General features: G+C 36.3%; 2 protein-coding genes and 1 pseudogene across 7 annotated transcripts in view; 1 reads left to right on the plus strand and 2 right to left on the minus strand.

Moving 5' to 3' along the window:
- Positions 1-2,574, plus strand: part of LOC139810457 (xaa-Pro aminopeptidase 1) — a 32,131-nt gene extending 29,557 nt beyond the window's left edge. For 3 of the 4 annotated variants that reach the window (XM_071774009.1, XM_071774011.1, XM_071774012.1), the window contains 6 exons: positions 173-293; positions 670-1,033; positions 1,254-1,487; positions 1,584-1,747; positions 1,875-1,970; positions 2,070-2,348. In XM_071774009.1, the coding sequence (XP_071630110.1) occupies positions 173-293; positions 670-1,033; positions 1,254-1,487; positions 1,584-1,747; positions 1,875-1,970; positions 2,070-2,348 (1,258 nt within the window). Of the gene's footprint in view, positions 1-172; positions 294-669; positions 1,034-1,253; positions 1,488-1,583; positions 1,748-1,874; positions 1,971-2,069; positions 2,349-2,380 lie in introns of those variants that run through there. The other variant, XM_071774010.1, reaches the window with a different exon arrangement.
- LOC139810477 (NADH dehydrogenase [ubiquinone] 1 alpha subcomplex assembly factor 4) lies at positions 1,987-4,482 on the minus strand. 3 transcript variants are annotated; one of them, XM_071774071.1, is made up of 6 exons: positions 3,841-4,482; positions 3,447-3,603; positions 3,221-3,312; positions 2,876-3,104; positions 2,589-2,768; positions 1,987-2,350 (listed from the first exon to the last, which is right to left on the minus strand). In XM_071774071.1, the coding sequence occupies exons 2-5, from the start codon at positions 3,589-3,591 to the stop codon at positions 2,599-2,601; spliced, it is 636 nt and encodes a 211-aa protein (XP_071630172.1). In that variant the 5' UTR covers positions 3,592-3,603; positions 3,841-4,482; the 3' UTR covers positions 1,987-2,350; positions 2,589-2,598. The 3 variants fall into 3 exon arrangements, with proteins under 3 accessions (XP_071630172.1, XP_071630173.1, XP_071630170.1); XM_071774072.1 differs by having other exon boundaries at positions 3,804-3,843; XM_071774069.1 differs by lacking the exon at positions 3,841-4,482 and adding an exon at positions 3,709-3,831.
- A 5,641-nt stretch (positions 4,483-10,123) lies between these two features.
- On the minus strand, positions 10,124-15,072 carry LOC139809448 (kelch-like protein 5; annotated as a pseudogene).
- Positions 15,073-15,124: the final 52 nt, after the last annotated feature.

Below are 15,124 nucleotides of genomic sequence, written 5' to 3' on the forward strand. Positions count from 1 at the left end.
AACTCGCAGGATTCGGTTTCACTTTGAATTTTAAAAAAAGTAAAAAAGCTTAGTTTCAAACAGTTATACAAACTCTTATAGATATTTCTGAGTTCTAAATTGTATAAGAATTAATATAACGACTAATAAGACCAAGCAGACTTGCATAATGACCGGCTTTTTATCGTTGCAGATGGCACAATTACACAGACATTTGGTACGATTTGAAGACCATGTCGCAAGTTTGGAATACAGTTTGGCTCCCGTCGCCGTGCGGCTACTCGCCGGGTGCGTCCAAAGAAATATACAATTCCGTAAGTGTGACCGCGGAGATGACAGTTTTGCGGATATTTGGAACTTGAGAATACGTATAATACGTGATCTTCCTTCGAATAAGCGATTCTTCAACATAAATACCCTACCTCAAGTTTGTTATCGAGCTTGAGCTGTCTAGATTAATATTATTTTTAGTCCAAAACCTTCCGAATATAAAAAATCGCTTTCTCTTACAAACAATGATTGTAAAGACTATAATTAGCCTTAATTTATTGTCTAATTCGATATTGTATAAATCAATAAAAGAAATTATATGTCAACGGATTAATTTTTTGAGAAAATGGATATAGGAAATCGAATCGAGTGAAAATATCTAGATAAATACAGCTAACACATAAAAATCTTTTTTTACAGATTCCACCGGAGAAGAGGCTGGCTAAGGCCTCGCCTATAATCGATTTAAGAGCAAAGAAAAACAAAGTCGAAGCGGCAGGTATGAGAAGCTCTCATCTGCGGGACGCGATCGCCATGTGTGATTTCCTGGCTTACATGGAAGAGCAGTACAAATTCGACTCCGAAGGATGGGACGAGATGCAAGTGGCGAGGGTGATTAATGAAATTCGTTATGAGCAGGGTGGCAATAGGGGTATCGCTTTCCCGACGATCGCGGGATACGGGCCACACGCCGCTATGCCGCATTACGAACCAAATAACTTGACGAACATTAAAATCGGGACCACGTCCACATTAATGATCGACTCTGGAGGACAATACTTGGGTATAAAACTTCGAATCTTTTCACTCTGCTTTCTTAGAAAGTAACTAGTCGAATTAGATAGAACAAGAACTGATTTTAAATTCAAAATTAATTTTATAAAAAGACCTGAATCGCCCTTTTATTTTTACTTCGTTCGATTGCTCTTTTTTTCCTCGATTTCTCCAATTCTTCGCCAATCAAGTAACCGAGACCTGAGAAGCATGATGAAACTATTTGACAGATGGTACCACAGACGTGACCAGAACTCTTCACTTTGGAGTGCCGACCGACGAGCAGAAAAAAGCCTACACGAGAGTGCTGATCGGTTCGATCGAATTATCGTCTTTGATTTTTCCCAGTGATCTGACGGTAGATCAATTGGACGCTGTCGCGCGAAGGCCGTTGTGGAGCACCGGTTACGATTACATGCACGGGACTGGTCACGGAATCGGTCACTTCTCTTCAGTTCACGAACGTTCGTAATCTACAGTTTCCTGTAAAGTAGTTGCGTCACGAGAATATGGAATTACAATTGATGAAAGCCATTCTAGTGGAACAATACGCGTTGCAGCGCCTATCAGCTTGTCGTATTTCGGATACAAAGATTCAATCGCAGGATGCTCCGTCAAGTTAAAGCCAGGATTCTTTCTCTCAAACGAACCGGGGTATTACAAAGAAAATGATTTTGGAGTTCGTTTGGAGAATGTCCTTGAAGTAATTCCGGCTGACAAATTGGTACATCTTGATACATTATTATCTGTATATACTTTATGATTATATACGTATAACTAACAGCCGCGCTACTATTTCATATTAGCAGTTTAATTACTAGCTTTTAATTGTTAGCTGATAATTGTTTCAGGCTCATAATGGACGAAGATTTCTCAAATTCAGAGACATCACTCTAGTCCCTTACGAACCGAAACTTATCGATGTCAATATGTTAACGCCGCTGCACGTAAGTTTTAAATCCATTACTCCACAGCTGTTGAATTTAATTCTTATAACTACAGAAAATCACAGGTTCTTGCAATATTAATATATCTATATCACATAGCGGCGTTGGCTAAATAATTACAATAAACGTATACGAGAAGAAGTCGGCGCAGAGTTGAAAAAAAATTTAAAAATGAAAGCATTTTACTGGATGATGGTGAAGACTACGTCCATTCCAGAAACAGGTTCAAGTGGCCACTTTTTTCCTGACTATTCTCAAGCGATACCGTCTACCAGTAGACAATTCCATGTCTTGGTTGTGATCGTTGCCATTTATCACGTTGTAGCAAGTAAGAGATATTCGAACAATTTATGCTTTCGTATACGATTTAATCGTTGAGCCTAGAATAATAATGCCAATTTTAATTGCAGATTTCATGAGAACAAGCGACTAAACTGGGAAACCCGTTGATCACGTTATTCGCTGAGTATTCTAATATGCATTGTGAAACTTTTTTTTATCATAAAATGTACATTATTTCCAAAGGTTGATATAGGGTATCATATAATTACATTTAGGCAGGAAAAACATAGAAACAAACTTTAATAAATTATTTTTCTATATACATGTCTGTATTACTTATTCTTTTTCACGTCTCCTCCTCCTTTTTCATGTCTTCCTTCTTTTTTTTCTTTTTGCTCTTTTCGATCTCCATCCTGTTGTGGTCGATTATTTCTTGAATTGGATCTGTTATTGGTTGTGGACTGTTTGCCCCGACAGCGACAGTTACGTAAAGTTTAAAATATTTCAATATATCGTCTAAAACAATACAAACATGTAAATCTATAAATGTTAAGATGTAAAGCAAATATAAATGTGTTAATTCTCAAATTGATTTTACTGAAGCAACAGATAAAACTACATACCTACTACTTTCTTATCTATTTTATATTCGGAAGCTATATTTTCACTATTATGTGTTACTGGATCCTGTTTATGTTGCAAAAGAAATGTGAGAGCCTGTTTCAATGAGCACTTTCCCTCGGGGATCACTGTAGATTCGTAAGGCTCATACATAAATTTATTCTCCCCGATGTATCTATTCCGAGGTAAAGGCTTGGATTCTTTCGTCTCTTCTTTTGGCTCATTTATCTCCTATACAATATCCCAAAGCTTTACATCTCGATAATTTCGATAATCAAATGTATTCGTATTCAAAAATTCTATTAAATAGGATTCGTATCTAAAAGTACAAATTTAAAATGTCATACCTGCGGGTCTTTTGATGTAACGAAAACATCTTTCAGTCGTTGATCCAGTTGTATGTTTTTCTTGTAATGCTCTTCCAGGAAATGTGGATTTACTGAGAGAGGAACAGAAAAAGGATTACGTGACTAAAATTGAAAGTACGAATAAAGCGGATATCTCGGACATCATTTTTTAATTATGGTCACGTAATTACAATTTGGAATAGACATTATACTGCGACTCAATTACCTTCGTCCGTAAGCTTCCTTTGCTTATCCGCGGCTGCATATTGAGGCGCGGGTATCGGCTTTTCTCGGGAAATGATTTTCTCCGCGCGATTTGCGATATTAAACGTGCGGATGGGTCGTGTAAACACCGAGTAAAAGTTTCCCATGGCTCGAGTGACCTGCCGCAAAACAGACTATTCGTTATCTTGATGAAGATGAATACTAATAATGAATACATGACAAATCATGACATAAGGTTATTGTTAATTTCAGCTGTGATATACCTCCTGCAGTCAAAGAACGCAGGGGTTTGAGTTTGTAGAGCTTTAGGACAACAATTGTAAAACATTGAATGAACATTGAAATGAAAAACAATCACATTTTACTTTCTGCTCCGGCTGCGTTCCAAAACTCACCAAGAAAATGGAGTTGCAAGAGCTCCCTGCCACGTCTGCGTTCCAAAACGTACTAAAGAAGGGACATCCGAGTTTCTCGGGTCAATTTCACCAACCACAGTTAGCTTAACCGACGGTAAAGTTAGCAGTGTGACGTCACGCAAATTAAATTTTGTCCCCTTTTTCAAAACTCTTCAAAATCGGTCAATTATAATTGTCTCTGTCGTAAACCTTGCATTTTCATATTAATATTAACCTTTGCTATGATTCACCAAGACGTTGCAGCCGCCCCTTGCCATGCGATGATTCATAAGACGTCGCAGTCCCCTACAATGCGATCGATAATAATATCACAATACGCCTCGGCCGTACCACCCAGAATGCCGGCAGGAATCAAAGGATCTCGGTGAAGAAACATCCGAATGATAGCGCGAGAAAAATAAAATATTTGCCAGTCGAGAGCTAATACAGAATGACTCAAGGGCACCTTTCGACTCCCTCCTAAGCGTCCTTAGAACCTTCTAGAAAGAATTAATTCTAACCAATAGAAGCCATAGAAGCCTCCCATAATTACCATCTCTATTCGCTCATTAGCAAATCAGGACACGAAAAATCCAGCCAGCATTCAAATCGGTCCCTATAAAAATACGTACTCAGCCGGAGCGAGAGCCTTTTGTCTTTTATTTTACGCACGAAGTTCATTATTCATTACACATTAATTGTCAAACCATTATTCGAAAACTGCTCCAGCTGAGTGACGAGGTTGGACCCTCCCGATTCTCGAGGGTCTATTGACGCAGTAGGAGACGCTCTTTCTATAAAAGCCAGCAATAATAGTAAGTCTAATATTAATAATCAAGCGAAACTTGTATTCCTTATGCTTATAACTTGTGGAGATTGTATCGAACCCGATTGAATTAATAAATTCAGAATTAATCTCTAGCTTCGCAAGCATCATAAATTACCCTTTTTCCGTTTCCCCCTTATCTACTATTAAAAATTTACATTGTGCAACGAGTAAACTCAACAACCATTTATTCCTTAAAAACCCGTGTCACAAAACACCAGCCGGTTCCCGGCTACAAATAAAGATACAGATAAATGTTCCCAATTGCTCCTGAGTGTTATGGTTGAAGTAGTAAGTCTATGGCTGTGTAAATGAGGTTTAAAATAACTATGGAAGGAGAACGTGAGGTGGCGTGACGGTAGCGGTAGAGACAAGCCGTAGAGACAGAGTAGCGTTAGCCAGAGACACACGGGAACATGTAAGAAGAGGCTGAATAAAAGTATTATAAAGCAATAGACCCTTGTTCATTATCGACTCATTACATGGCGCTGCGGCAAGTGAAAGAACTCTAAATATGTAAAAGAACTGTAAATAAACGGCACGGAAAAGTATAAAAGTCTTCGTCTTTAATAAAAGGACAGTAACAGTGTGTGTAAAAACGACAAGATGGCGACGCAAAACGATAGTTCGAGAATGTTGGGATTGAAACCCCCAGAAAATCTAAGTGATATGACGGCTGAAGGCTTCAAACGGTGGAAGCAGAGATTTCTCATCTACAGGACGGCATCAGGAGCAGATCGCATGACTGGCGATGTATGTACAAGTAGCATTACTGTTACACAGCATCGGTGATACCTGTATAGATGTGTATAACACGTTCACACTGACGGAAGAAGAAAAGAAAAATTTTGATGTCGTGATGCAGAGATTCGAAGATTATTTTGTACCACAGAAAAACGAGAGCGTGAATGCACATGTATTTTTCACACGAAATCAACATGAAGGCGAGACTTTGGATACGTATATTACTGATTTGAAAAAACTGAGTGCAGATTGCAATTTTGGAGACTTAAAAGATCGCTTGATAAGGGATCGTATAGTAGCTGGCATAACGGACAAACGGTTGAAGGACAGATTGCTCAAGGAAAGCGACCTAACCTTACAAAAAACCATACAAATTTGTAAGGCAGCAGAACTGGCCAATCAGCAGTTAAAACAATTCGAGGCGACTGCAGAGGTAGCGGTAATTAAGAAGAAACCCAACAAAAAGCAGAAACAGACAACGGCGAACTTCAAGCAAAACAAGGAACATCGTGGTCGGGAAGCAGCAAATCCAACAGCAGATAACCAACAAGGGCAACAGTGCTGTCAACGTTGCGGATATAGTCACCGGTATAGAAACTGTCCGGCGTATGGAAAATATTGTAAAGGTTGCGGTAAGATAAATCATTTTCAGAAAATGTGTAAAGAGAAAAAGTGGATAAAAGCTGTAAACACAGAGGATAAAGTGAAGATGATAAACTTACCGAGTTATTTGTAGAAACTATAAATGTAGATGTAATAGATGCAAGAAAAGACTGGATTGAACATTTAAAACTTACTGATTATAATGATAAGAAAATTGCGTTTAAAATAGACACAGGCGCGCAGTGTAATGTAATACCGTCTAATATATGTGATAAAATAGGTATAAAAGAAATAGAAAATACGAATGTAAAATTGTCGAGTTATACAGGAGAAAAAATAGAAACACGAGGAAAGGTTAAGTTAAATTGTAAAATAGGTAATGTAATAAAACAGTTAGAATTTCAGGTTTTTCAAGGATCTGCGGTTCCCATTCTAGGACTAGCTTCGGCGTGCGAATTGAATATGATAAAAAGAATGCCTCAAGAAGAATATGAAGAAGCTGTTAATGTGATAAAAAGTGAGATCAAGGAGGAGTACTTAGAAAAATATAAAGATTTGTTTAACGGCATAGGAAAAATTAAAGATTTTAAGTACAAAATAAATTGAAAAAAGATTCTGTTGGGAAAATAGAACCCTGTAGGCATGTCCCATTTAAGTTAATAAATAAATTAAAAATAGAGTTGGATAAAATGGAGGAAATGGGAATAATAAGTAAAATAGAAAAACCGACAGATTTTGTAAGCTCTTTAGTAATTGTAGGAAAGCCAGATGGAACAATTAGAGTCTGCTTAGATCCTCAATATTTGAATAGCTGTATTAAAAGAGAACACTTGCAAATACCTACAGTAAATGAAATCGCGGCTAAGTTAAAAGGAGCAAAATACTTTACAACACTAGATGCAAATAAAGCCTTTTGGCAGGTAGAACTTTCGGAAGAAACACGCGAATTTACAACGTTTAACACTCCATTTGGACGCTATCACTTTAACAGATTACCGTACGGATTAAATTCAAGTCCGGAAGTTTTTTATAGAATTTTTAAACAGATATTTAAAGGTATAAAAATGTAGAGATCTATATTGATGATATATTAATATGGGCCGAAACAGAAGAAGAACTTATTGCTATAATGAAAGAAGTTTTTGAACGTGCGCGACAGTTTGGTATCAAATTTAACTGGGATAAATGTCGCATAAATGTAAAAAAAGTTAAATATCTAGGTCATATATTAACTGGTGAGGGTGTTGCTGTAGATGACACTAAAGTACAGGCAATCAAAAAAATGAGTGAACCGCAAAATAAAAAAGAATTGTTAACATTTCTAGGGACAATAAACTATGTGTCGAAGTTTATACCTAATTGCTCGCAACTAACGGCTCCTTTAAGAGAACTAACCAAAAAAGACGTTCCATTTGTATGGGGAACTGCTCAACAAAATGCATTTAAGAATATGAAAGAAGTATTGTGCCAACCGCCAGTTTTAGCGTATTTTGATACAAACAAACCCATTGTACTGAGTGTAGACTCATCGAGCGAAGGAATGGGATGTGTAATTTTTCAAGAGGGTAAGCCAGTGGCTTATGGATCAAGAGCGTTGACACCTACAGAAAAGATGTATAGTCAAATTGAAAAGGAATGTCTAGCCATAGTATTTGGATGTATAAAATTTAATCAATATTTGTTTGGGCAATGTTTTACGGTAGAAACTGATCACAAGCCACTGATTTCCATCTTTAAAAAACCGATGAATAAATGTCCTCCGCGGTTGCAAAGAATGAGAGTTAGCTTACAGAATTTTGATTTTAAGTTAAAATATATTCCTGGGAAGGAAATTGTAGTAGCAGATCATTTAAGCAGATCTCATTTAAAAAATTCCAGTAATTCGGAAGAAGAAAAGATAGAGGCATTTGTAGCAATGATTGAACAAAGTTTAAATGTATCAGATACTAGGTTAGAGGACTTAAAAAAAAAAACGAGTAATGATGTTGAGTTACAAAGTGTGTTAAAATATATTCGTGAAGGATGGCCTGAAAATAAGTATGAGGTATGTGAAAGCGCTAAACCGTATTATTCATATAAAGAAGAATTAAGTGAGAGCAAAGGAATAATATATAAAAACTCATGTATAGTAGTACCGCGTGTATGTAGACCACTAATGTTAAAAAATATACATTATGCGCATTTTGGAAAAGAAAAGTGTAAAGCATTAGCTAGGAAACTATTGTATTGGCCCGGTATGTCAAAACACATAGAAGATATAGTTGATAATTGTGATACTTGTAAATCGTTCCAAAGGTCAAACTCCAAAGAACCAATGTTAAGGAAGGCGTTACCGAGAAAGCCATGGGAAATACTTGCGACTGATATATTTTTTTTATTAGGGAAACGATATGTCATAATAATAGATACTTACAGTAAATATTTAGAAATAGATAAGCTAAATGATATAACAGCGGAAACGACGATAGATTCACTAAAGAAAATATTTGCGAGACATGGAATACCACGAATATTATACTCAGATTCTGGTACACAATATACGAGTTCTAAGTTTAAGCAATTTGCAAGCAATTGGGGTTTTAAGCATATAATAACAACACCAATTCATCATCAGTCTAACGGATTGGCTGAGAGGCATATACAGACAGTAAAAAGAATATTAAAGAAAATTGTACAGGAAGGAAAGGATGTAGAGTTAGGATTGCTTCAGCTTAGAAACATGCCAATTGATGCTAGTGGCGTTACACCAGCAGAGCTCTTGTATGGTCGAAGAGTAAGGAATATAATACCGGATGGGAATAGAGCAGAAGTCAAGAGGAAAGCGTTTGTTAAGGAATTAGAGAAAAGACAAGTGATGCAAAAGAGATATTATGATAGAGGCTCAAAAGAGTTAAAACAATTTAAGATCGGTGATACAATAAAAATACATAATGAAAACAAGCAACTTCCTCATCAAGGAGGAAAAGTAATTGGTTTATCCGATAATCCTCGATCATACAAGATAAAGACAGAGCAAGGAAATGTAATTGAGAGAAACAGAAGAGCGCTTACAGTTGGAAAAAGATTTGTTGAGGAAACTGATATCATCGATTCTCCTACAGAGAATCAATTTGAGAGTAGTAACCACAGTACTATCGAAACAGAAAAGCCTCAACAATCTGTTGTGGAAACGACACAACAAAAACCAATTGTAAGAACTAGGGCTGGTAGAGTCGTAAACAAACCAGATTATTTAAAAGACTATGTATGCATGGTGAACAGGGAACTCAACCATTTATTTTGAATTTTTTTTTTTTTTTTAAAGAAGGGAGATGTTATGGTTGAAGTAGTAAGTCTATGGCTGTGTAAATGAGGTTTAAAATAAACTATGGAAGGAGAACGTGAGGTGGCGTGACGGTAGCGGAAGACAAGCGTAGAGACAGAGTAGCGTTAGCCAGAGACACACGGGAACATGTAAGAAGAGGCTGAATAAAAGTATTATAAAGCAATAGACCCTTGTTCATTATCGACTCATTACACTGAGCGATACACCCTCATTGTAGAATAAGGGCTGGTTTATAATAGCCGTAACCGTTGATTTAAGCCGTAATCTTTAAGAAATTGACCAATCACAGTCGATTATTCTTCTCACATTCGACTATGATTGGTCAATTTCTTAAAGATTACGGCTTAAATCAACGGTTACGGCTATTATAAACCAGCCCTAAGATTCTCTTTCCCTTTCCACGCACCTCACGCATTCGTATGTATTTGACCGGAAATGAATGTCCGGGAAAGAATCTACCATATAAAATCGTTTGTATTTCGTATGAAGACTTTTGAAGTGCAATTGAAAAGGTTTGTGAATCATTCGTTTAATTGTAATTAATTAATTATTTTTACACCATGCATTTAGCCGAAATAGATAAATTAATAAAAGTTTTTATACGGAATCGTTTGTATTTCGTATGAAGAGTTATGAAGTGTGATTAAAAAGGTTTGTGAGTCACCCAGATAATTTTAATTAAATATTTATAAACTCGAGTTCAAACACGTGGCTTTGTATATCTGTAAAAGATCTTTTTTGGCCCTTTTTCCCTTTCCTTGAGAAGGTTCAACTCAGTAAAGAAATTCTTATATCTCTTTTAGAATTCTTTAATGCTTTAATCAATAATTATTTACTAAAAAAATAGAGTTCTACAAAAAATTATGTATTTAAAGATTAATCTTAATGATAAATTTGCATAATTAGCAAGTCCAATTACTGATCGTTTAGTAAGAATAATCTACATGTTATTGGTTAAATTTTTACAACAGCAACACAGAGTTCCGAACGGCCAGCGTTAAGAGGAGCAACCTACAAACATAAACATGTTTAAGTTTACGAAATACATTTACAATTATTTCCATTTACCATATTCAATTACAGGAATAGTTTATACACTCACAGGTTCCCATTCGTTGAGATGTGGATCGTAGGCTTCCACTAGTGTGAGATATTGTCGGCCGTCGTATCCTCCCACGGCCATAAGTCGGTCACCTAATACGCACACACCAACTCCAGTCCGGGGCACACTCATTGGCGCAACCATAGTCCACGTATCGGTTTTAGGATCATATCTATATTGTTACATCGCATTATATATAACTTGAAAGTTTTAACATATAATGTAACAGCGGCTTTATACTTTTCTACACATTCCAATATTCTAGCATTGGGATCGTGAGCTGGAGCGGTGTGACCACCGAATGCATAAAGGCAACCATTCACTACTCCTACGCCTACGCCGCCTCGTTTCTTCGACATACGAGCGCACGGTGTCCATTTGTTCGTGTGCGGATCGTAACATTCTACTGTATTGAAGCAGGAATTCCATAAGCTTCCTCCTACAGCGTACATCTAAAACATCATAAAGAATTTAATATCAAATTTATTTAAAAAATTTAATATTTAATAAGATTTAATATTTAATAAATAATATTTATATGAAGACACGCGTACTAAAAAGAAAATTAAAATTGAATAAATGATTGAAAACAAATATGGCATATAAATTTAATAATTTATCTGTAAAAGACTTACTTATTATTTAACACAACTACACTGACTCCAGTTTTTCTTACGGACATTGGACATATTGAACTCCACTGACATGTTCCCGGATCCCATCTCTCTACCTCATTAAGACAACAACGACCGTCATAACCACCAACAGCATATAAAAGTCCACCTAAGACTGCCACTCCTAAAATAGAATATTATAACGTATTTGCCAAGTTTCAATAGTAATTATTTATTCACCAGTGTAGAAAAAATATATATAGTCGGGATGTAAGTCAGCCTGACTGGCAGTAATTTATTTATAAACGACGTTTCGACCCTTACTTTGGGTCCTTTTCAAGTTTAGATAATTAACAAAGCTGAAACAACAATTAACAAACTTAAACGCAAGCTCGTAGAATGCACCAAGTAAAATTACGTCATTGTGCATCAAATATATATAATACAATAAATTAAAAACTTACATAAATCATTGTGCGCGTCAAATTACGTTAAAATTGAGTCATGCGGGTCATGACCGTATTTTGTTTTCTCTCTAACTTCACCTTCTATATATGTTATTTGTTTGCGATCGCTCTTGACGTATATATTAGTCAGCCTTCGTCTTTCAAGCGGGATTGTCATGTTCTTCCAACGAATTTTACCCGCATGACTCAATTTTAACGTAATTTGACGCACAATGATTTATGTAAGTTTTTAATTTATTGTATTATATATATTTGATGCACAATGACGTAATTTTACTTGGTGCATTCTACGAGCTTGCGTTTAAGTTTGTTAATTGTTGTTTCAGCTTTGTTAATTATCTAAACTTGAAAAAGACCCAAAGTAAGGGTCGAAACGTCGTTTATAAATAAATTACTGCCAGTCAGGCTGACTTACATCCCGACTATGTATTTGCCAAGGTCTGATTATGAATAAATGAAATAAATTGCACATTAAGGCTCCTGGATGGTCACCGCGGCAATATTGGATTCTTACTATCGAGACGAGGAAAACACCCAATTTTGTTGTGCATGCCATTTTCAAATAAAAAGACATTTCAATAAAACATCACTATAGATCGTTTCAGAACACTTCCGAAATTGACCGAAAACTACCCTTTTCCCTCGACAATAAACAAACAGCCATAAAACGAAGCCTAAACATACGGGAAAAACAGCCGTTTAACGACTATCGAAAGGAGGTGAAAACGTTCCTTCCGCATGCAAATCTTACTTTTCGGTCAATTTTACGACTTTCACGAATACGTTAAACGTTAGAACACAAGCGCAGAGAGAATAATAAAGAAATAGCATGCACAACAAAATAGGTTGTCAACATGTCACAAAGGACAGAATTCTCCATTGGAAAGAGTTCTTATTTCTGCCGCGACGGTACGTCGCCACCGTCAACGCAGAGTTCTCGGCTGACCATCCAGGAGCCTTAATTTTGCAAATTCTCATGCATTTGCACATACCTAATCCTTTTCGATGAACATTCATAGGTGGTAGAGTGCTCCACGTAAGAGTGGAGAAATCGAAGCATTCTACTCTGTTCAATGTTTCTGAACCGTCTTTACCACCCACAAAAATCAATTTTTTATCGACTACTACTGCGCCAAATTCACATCTTCGGCTTATGAGTGATTCAGATGACCAGGGTTTATCGCAAAATTCATCTAGAGATCGCCAGGCATTATCGTGTAATGAAAATGCCTCTACAGATGGTGCATCTAGAAAGTACGCTGCAAATTATTTCGTTTGGAAAAACTAAAATAGTGCGACAATATTGGCATAACATATTTTCTTTACATTAATCGCGATCGATTAATTATCAGTTATGCGATTAATATTAAATAATTCATTTTAGATATAATAAATTACCTTCCTTGGCGTGTACCCTTCCGATAGCTAACAACGTACCCAGAGTGGCTTTTCTGGATTTCGGTCTGCCTGTTTGAAGCAAAGATATTCGCTCAGGCAGCAAATGATACTTAAATGCTTCCATTACTAATTCCTGCACCATTCTTTGGTCTTTGAACAATTCGTTATTCTCAATATTGTCAGCTATGAACTGTTTTGATTTATTTAGTGCTAATGCACAAGTTCTGTCGAGTGAAAAAATTGAGCTGTCGATGAACTTACCGCGGGTGATAGCAACGGTAATTTGACTAAACCTAATAATTTACTGGCATCTTTGCTCCTGTTTTCTGGATCGTGTTCCAGCCAAGTCACTAGAGCCTGAAATAATAATAAAACAATAACAATTCTATTTATTCTGTATCTCAGCTTAGGTATTTTAATTTTATTTCTATGAAATATTTGCTCAAACAATTATAGAAATACATATTTGTATATTTATGATCAATAGTATAGCTATAAAAAACTTATCGCTATAATAACATCTCCTTCTTAATATTTCATATAAATTGGTTCGCTCAACAAACAGTTGTCTTACATGAAAGATAGTTTCTTCCGAAGGAACATTAAGATCCTCAGATTCAAGTAACTTCGCAACTTCATTGGCAGATAGCAGTAAGAATTCTTGATTTTTTGTAACTTCCATGAAATGTTTGATAGTGTATGCGTGTGCGTATTCAAGCAATTCTGAACAACCCTGCGTATCGGCAAACATCCGTATGCCCAGACAGTTGCTTGGGTGAAGTTGTTTGACGAGAAACTGACAGCACGCTTTAATAACTGAATTCAATTGTAACAAACATGCTGTTGCAAGTAAAGTCTCTACGCTATCTTCCTGTAATTCTATGCAACCTGCAAGTATACAAAAGAACACGTTATTAAGAATTGACAAGAAATTCAAAAATTAACAAAAGAACGGCTTAAGAAAAAATATCTGCAAATGCCTTTATCGTAACGTTAATATTTGTGAAATGTTTTTTTACATGAAACATATCTTCTCAAGCAGAATTACCTGTATAACAATAAAGAACCAAAGCCCATAAAGCATCTCCATCAACATCCATTAATTTTATTTCATTTTGTGCCGACTCTCGCAGAGAGCTTGTGAACATGGCAGCAAAATATTCAGAGCCAGCACTGAGTACTATTCGATGAGCTGGGACACGCTTATTTCCTAAGAAAAAAGCACAGAACAGAGAAAAAAAATGAGAAAATGGGATGTCACAAGTTCATCGAGTGCGAAGAATATTTCCAATATGTTGTGTACAAAATATACTCTCTCTTCAATTTTTACTGGTTAAAAACTTTTAATAATAAAAAGAATTTCTCTTTGAATCTTGATATTATACATAAAAATATACATAAAAATATATACGAAAATGCACATTTTACGTAAAAATATTGGGATAAAATAATAACTCTCCTCGTTTTTATTAATTAAAACATTTGATTAACCATTATCATCTGAATCATTACAAGTCCAATTGACAGTTGACACATAGATGCGTGGTTATCAAAGCAAAAAGCACCCCGGAGCCCGGTACGGAAGGACGGGTACGTACACTCACCCGCGATCAGCGTGACGTCTGTCAGCTGTTGCTTGTGCAGATAACTCTCCATAATTCGGAGGCTACTTTCCGCGTGCTTCGGCGAGATGGACACGCATGACATTGTGGGCACTACTTGAAAAGCTGTTCGTTCTGGATGCGAGGTTGACTCAAAAGATTGTGTATACTTAATAAACTTTATTCTTACAACTAAACCTCGTGAATATCCGAAGTATAATAGAGACAAAGGAAACTGGGTAAATCTGAAGAATAGTAGCCTCCTCACCGATTTTGTTGAACTTAGGCTTAATCGACGCGTTTTTGCGTGAAACGGAAAAATCTGACAGAAAATGTTGATTATTTAGAATACGCGCTGCACCTCGAATATCAATAAGATTATGCTCATTCGACAAGTTTTGACACGAAACGAAAGAATCTGGTAGAAAAATTCGGCGGTCTGCCCTGCGAAGCGAGATATTTAGCGTTAAAATTGACGACTTTCAGGTTAGGAATCCTGTCATACCGACGTGTATCGACGCGACGTAATATAGCTTCTTCTTCTTCTTCTTCACATGTGATAAAACGGGACACTAGACACTCCCTGACACGCATGAGCATGAGA

The sequence above is a fragment of the Temnothorax longispinosus genome, chromosome 3 (assembly GCF_030848805.1).
Source record: "Temnothorax longispinosus isolate EJ_2023e chromosome 3, Tlon_JGU_v1, whole genome shotgun sequence".
NCBI lineage: Eukaryota > Metazoa > Arthropoda > Insecta > Hymenoptera > Formicidae > Temnothorax > Temnothorax longispinosus.

Excerpts from the sequence above, each read along its gene's own strand:
- LOC139810477 (XM_071774071.1), bottom strand. The coding sequence starts at position 3,591 with ATGGGAAACTTTTACTCGGTGTTTACACGACCCATCCGCACGTTTAAT. Across the intron at positions 3,313-3,446 it reads AAGGAAGCTTACGGACGAAG|TAAATCCACATTTCCTGGAA; the intron begins GTAATTGAGTCG and ends TTCCTCTCTCAG. Across the intron at positions 3,105-3,220 it reads TTACATCAAAAGACCCGCAG|GAGATAAATGAGCCAAAAGA; the intron begins GTATGACATTTT and ends GATATTGTATAG.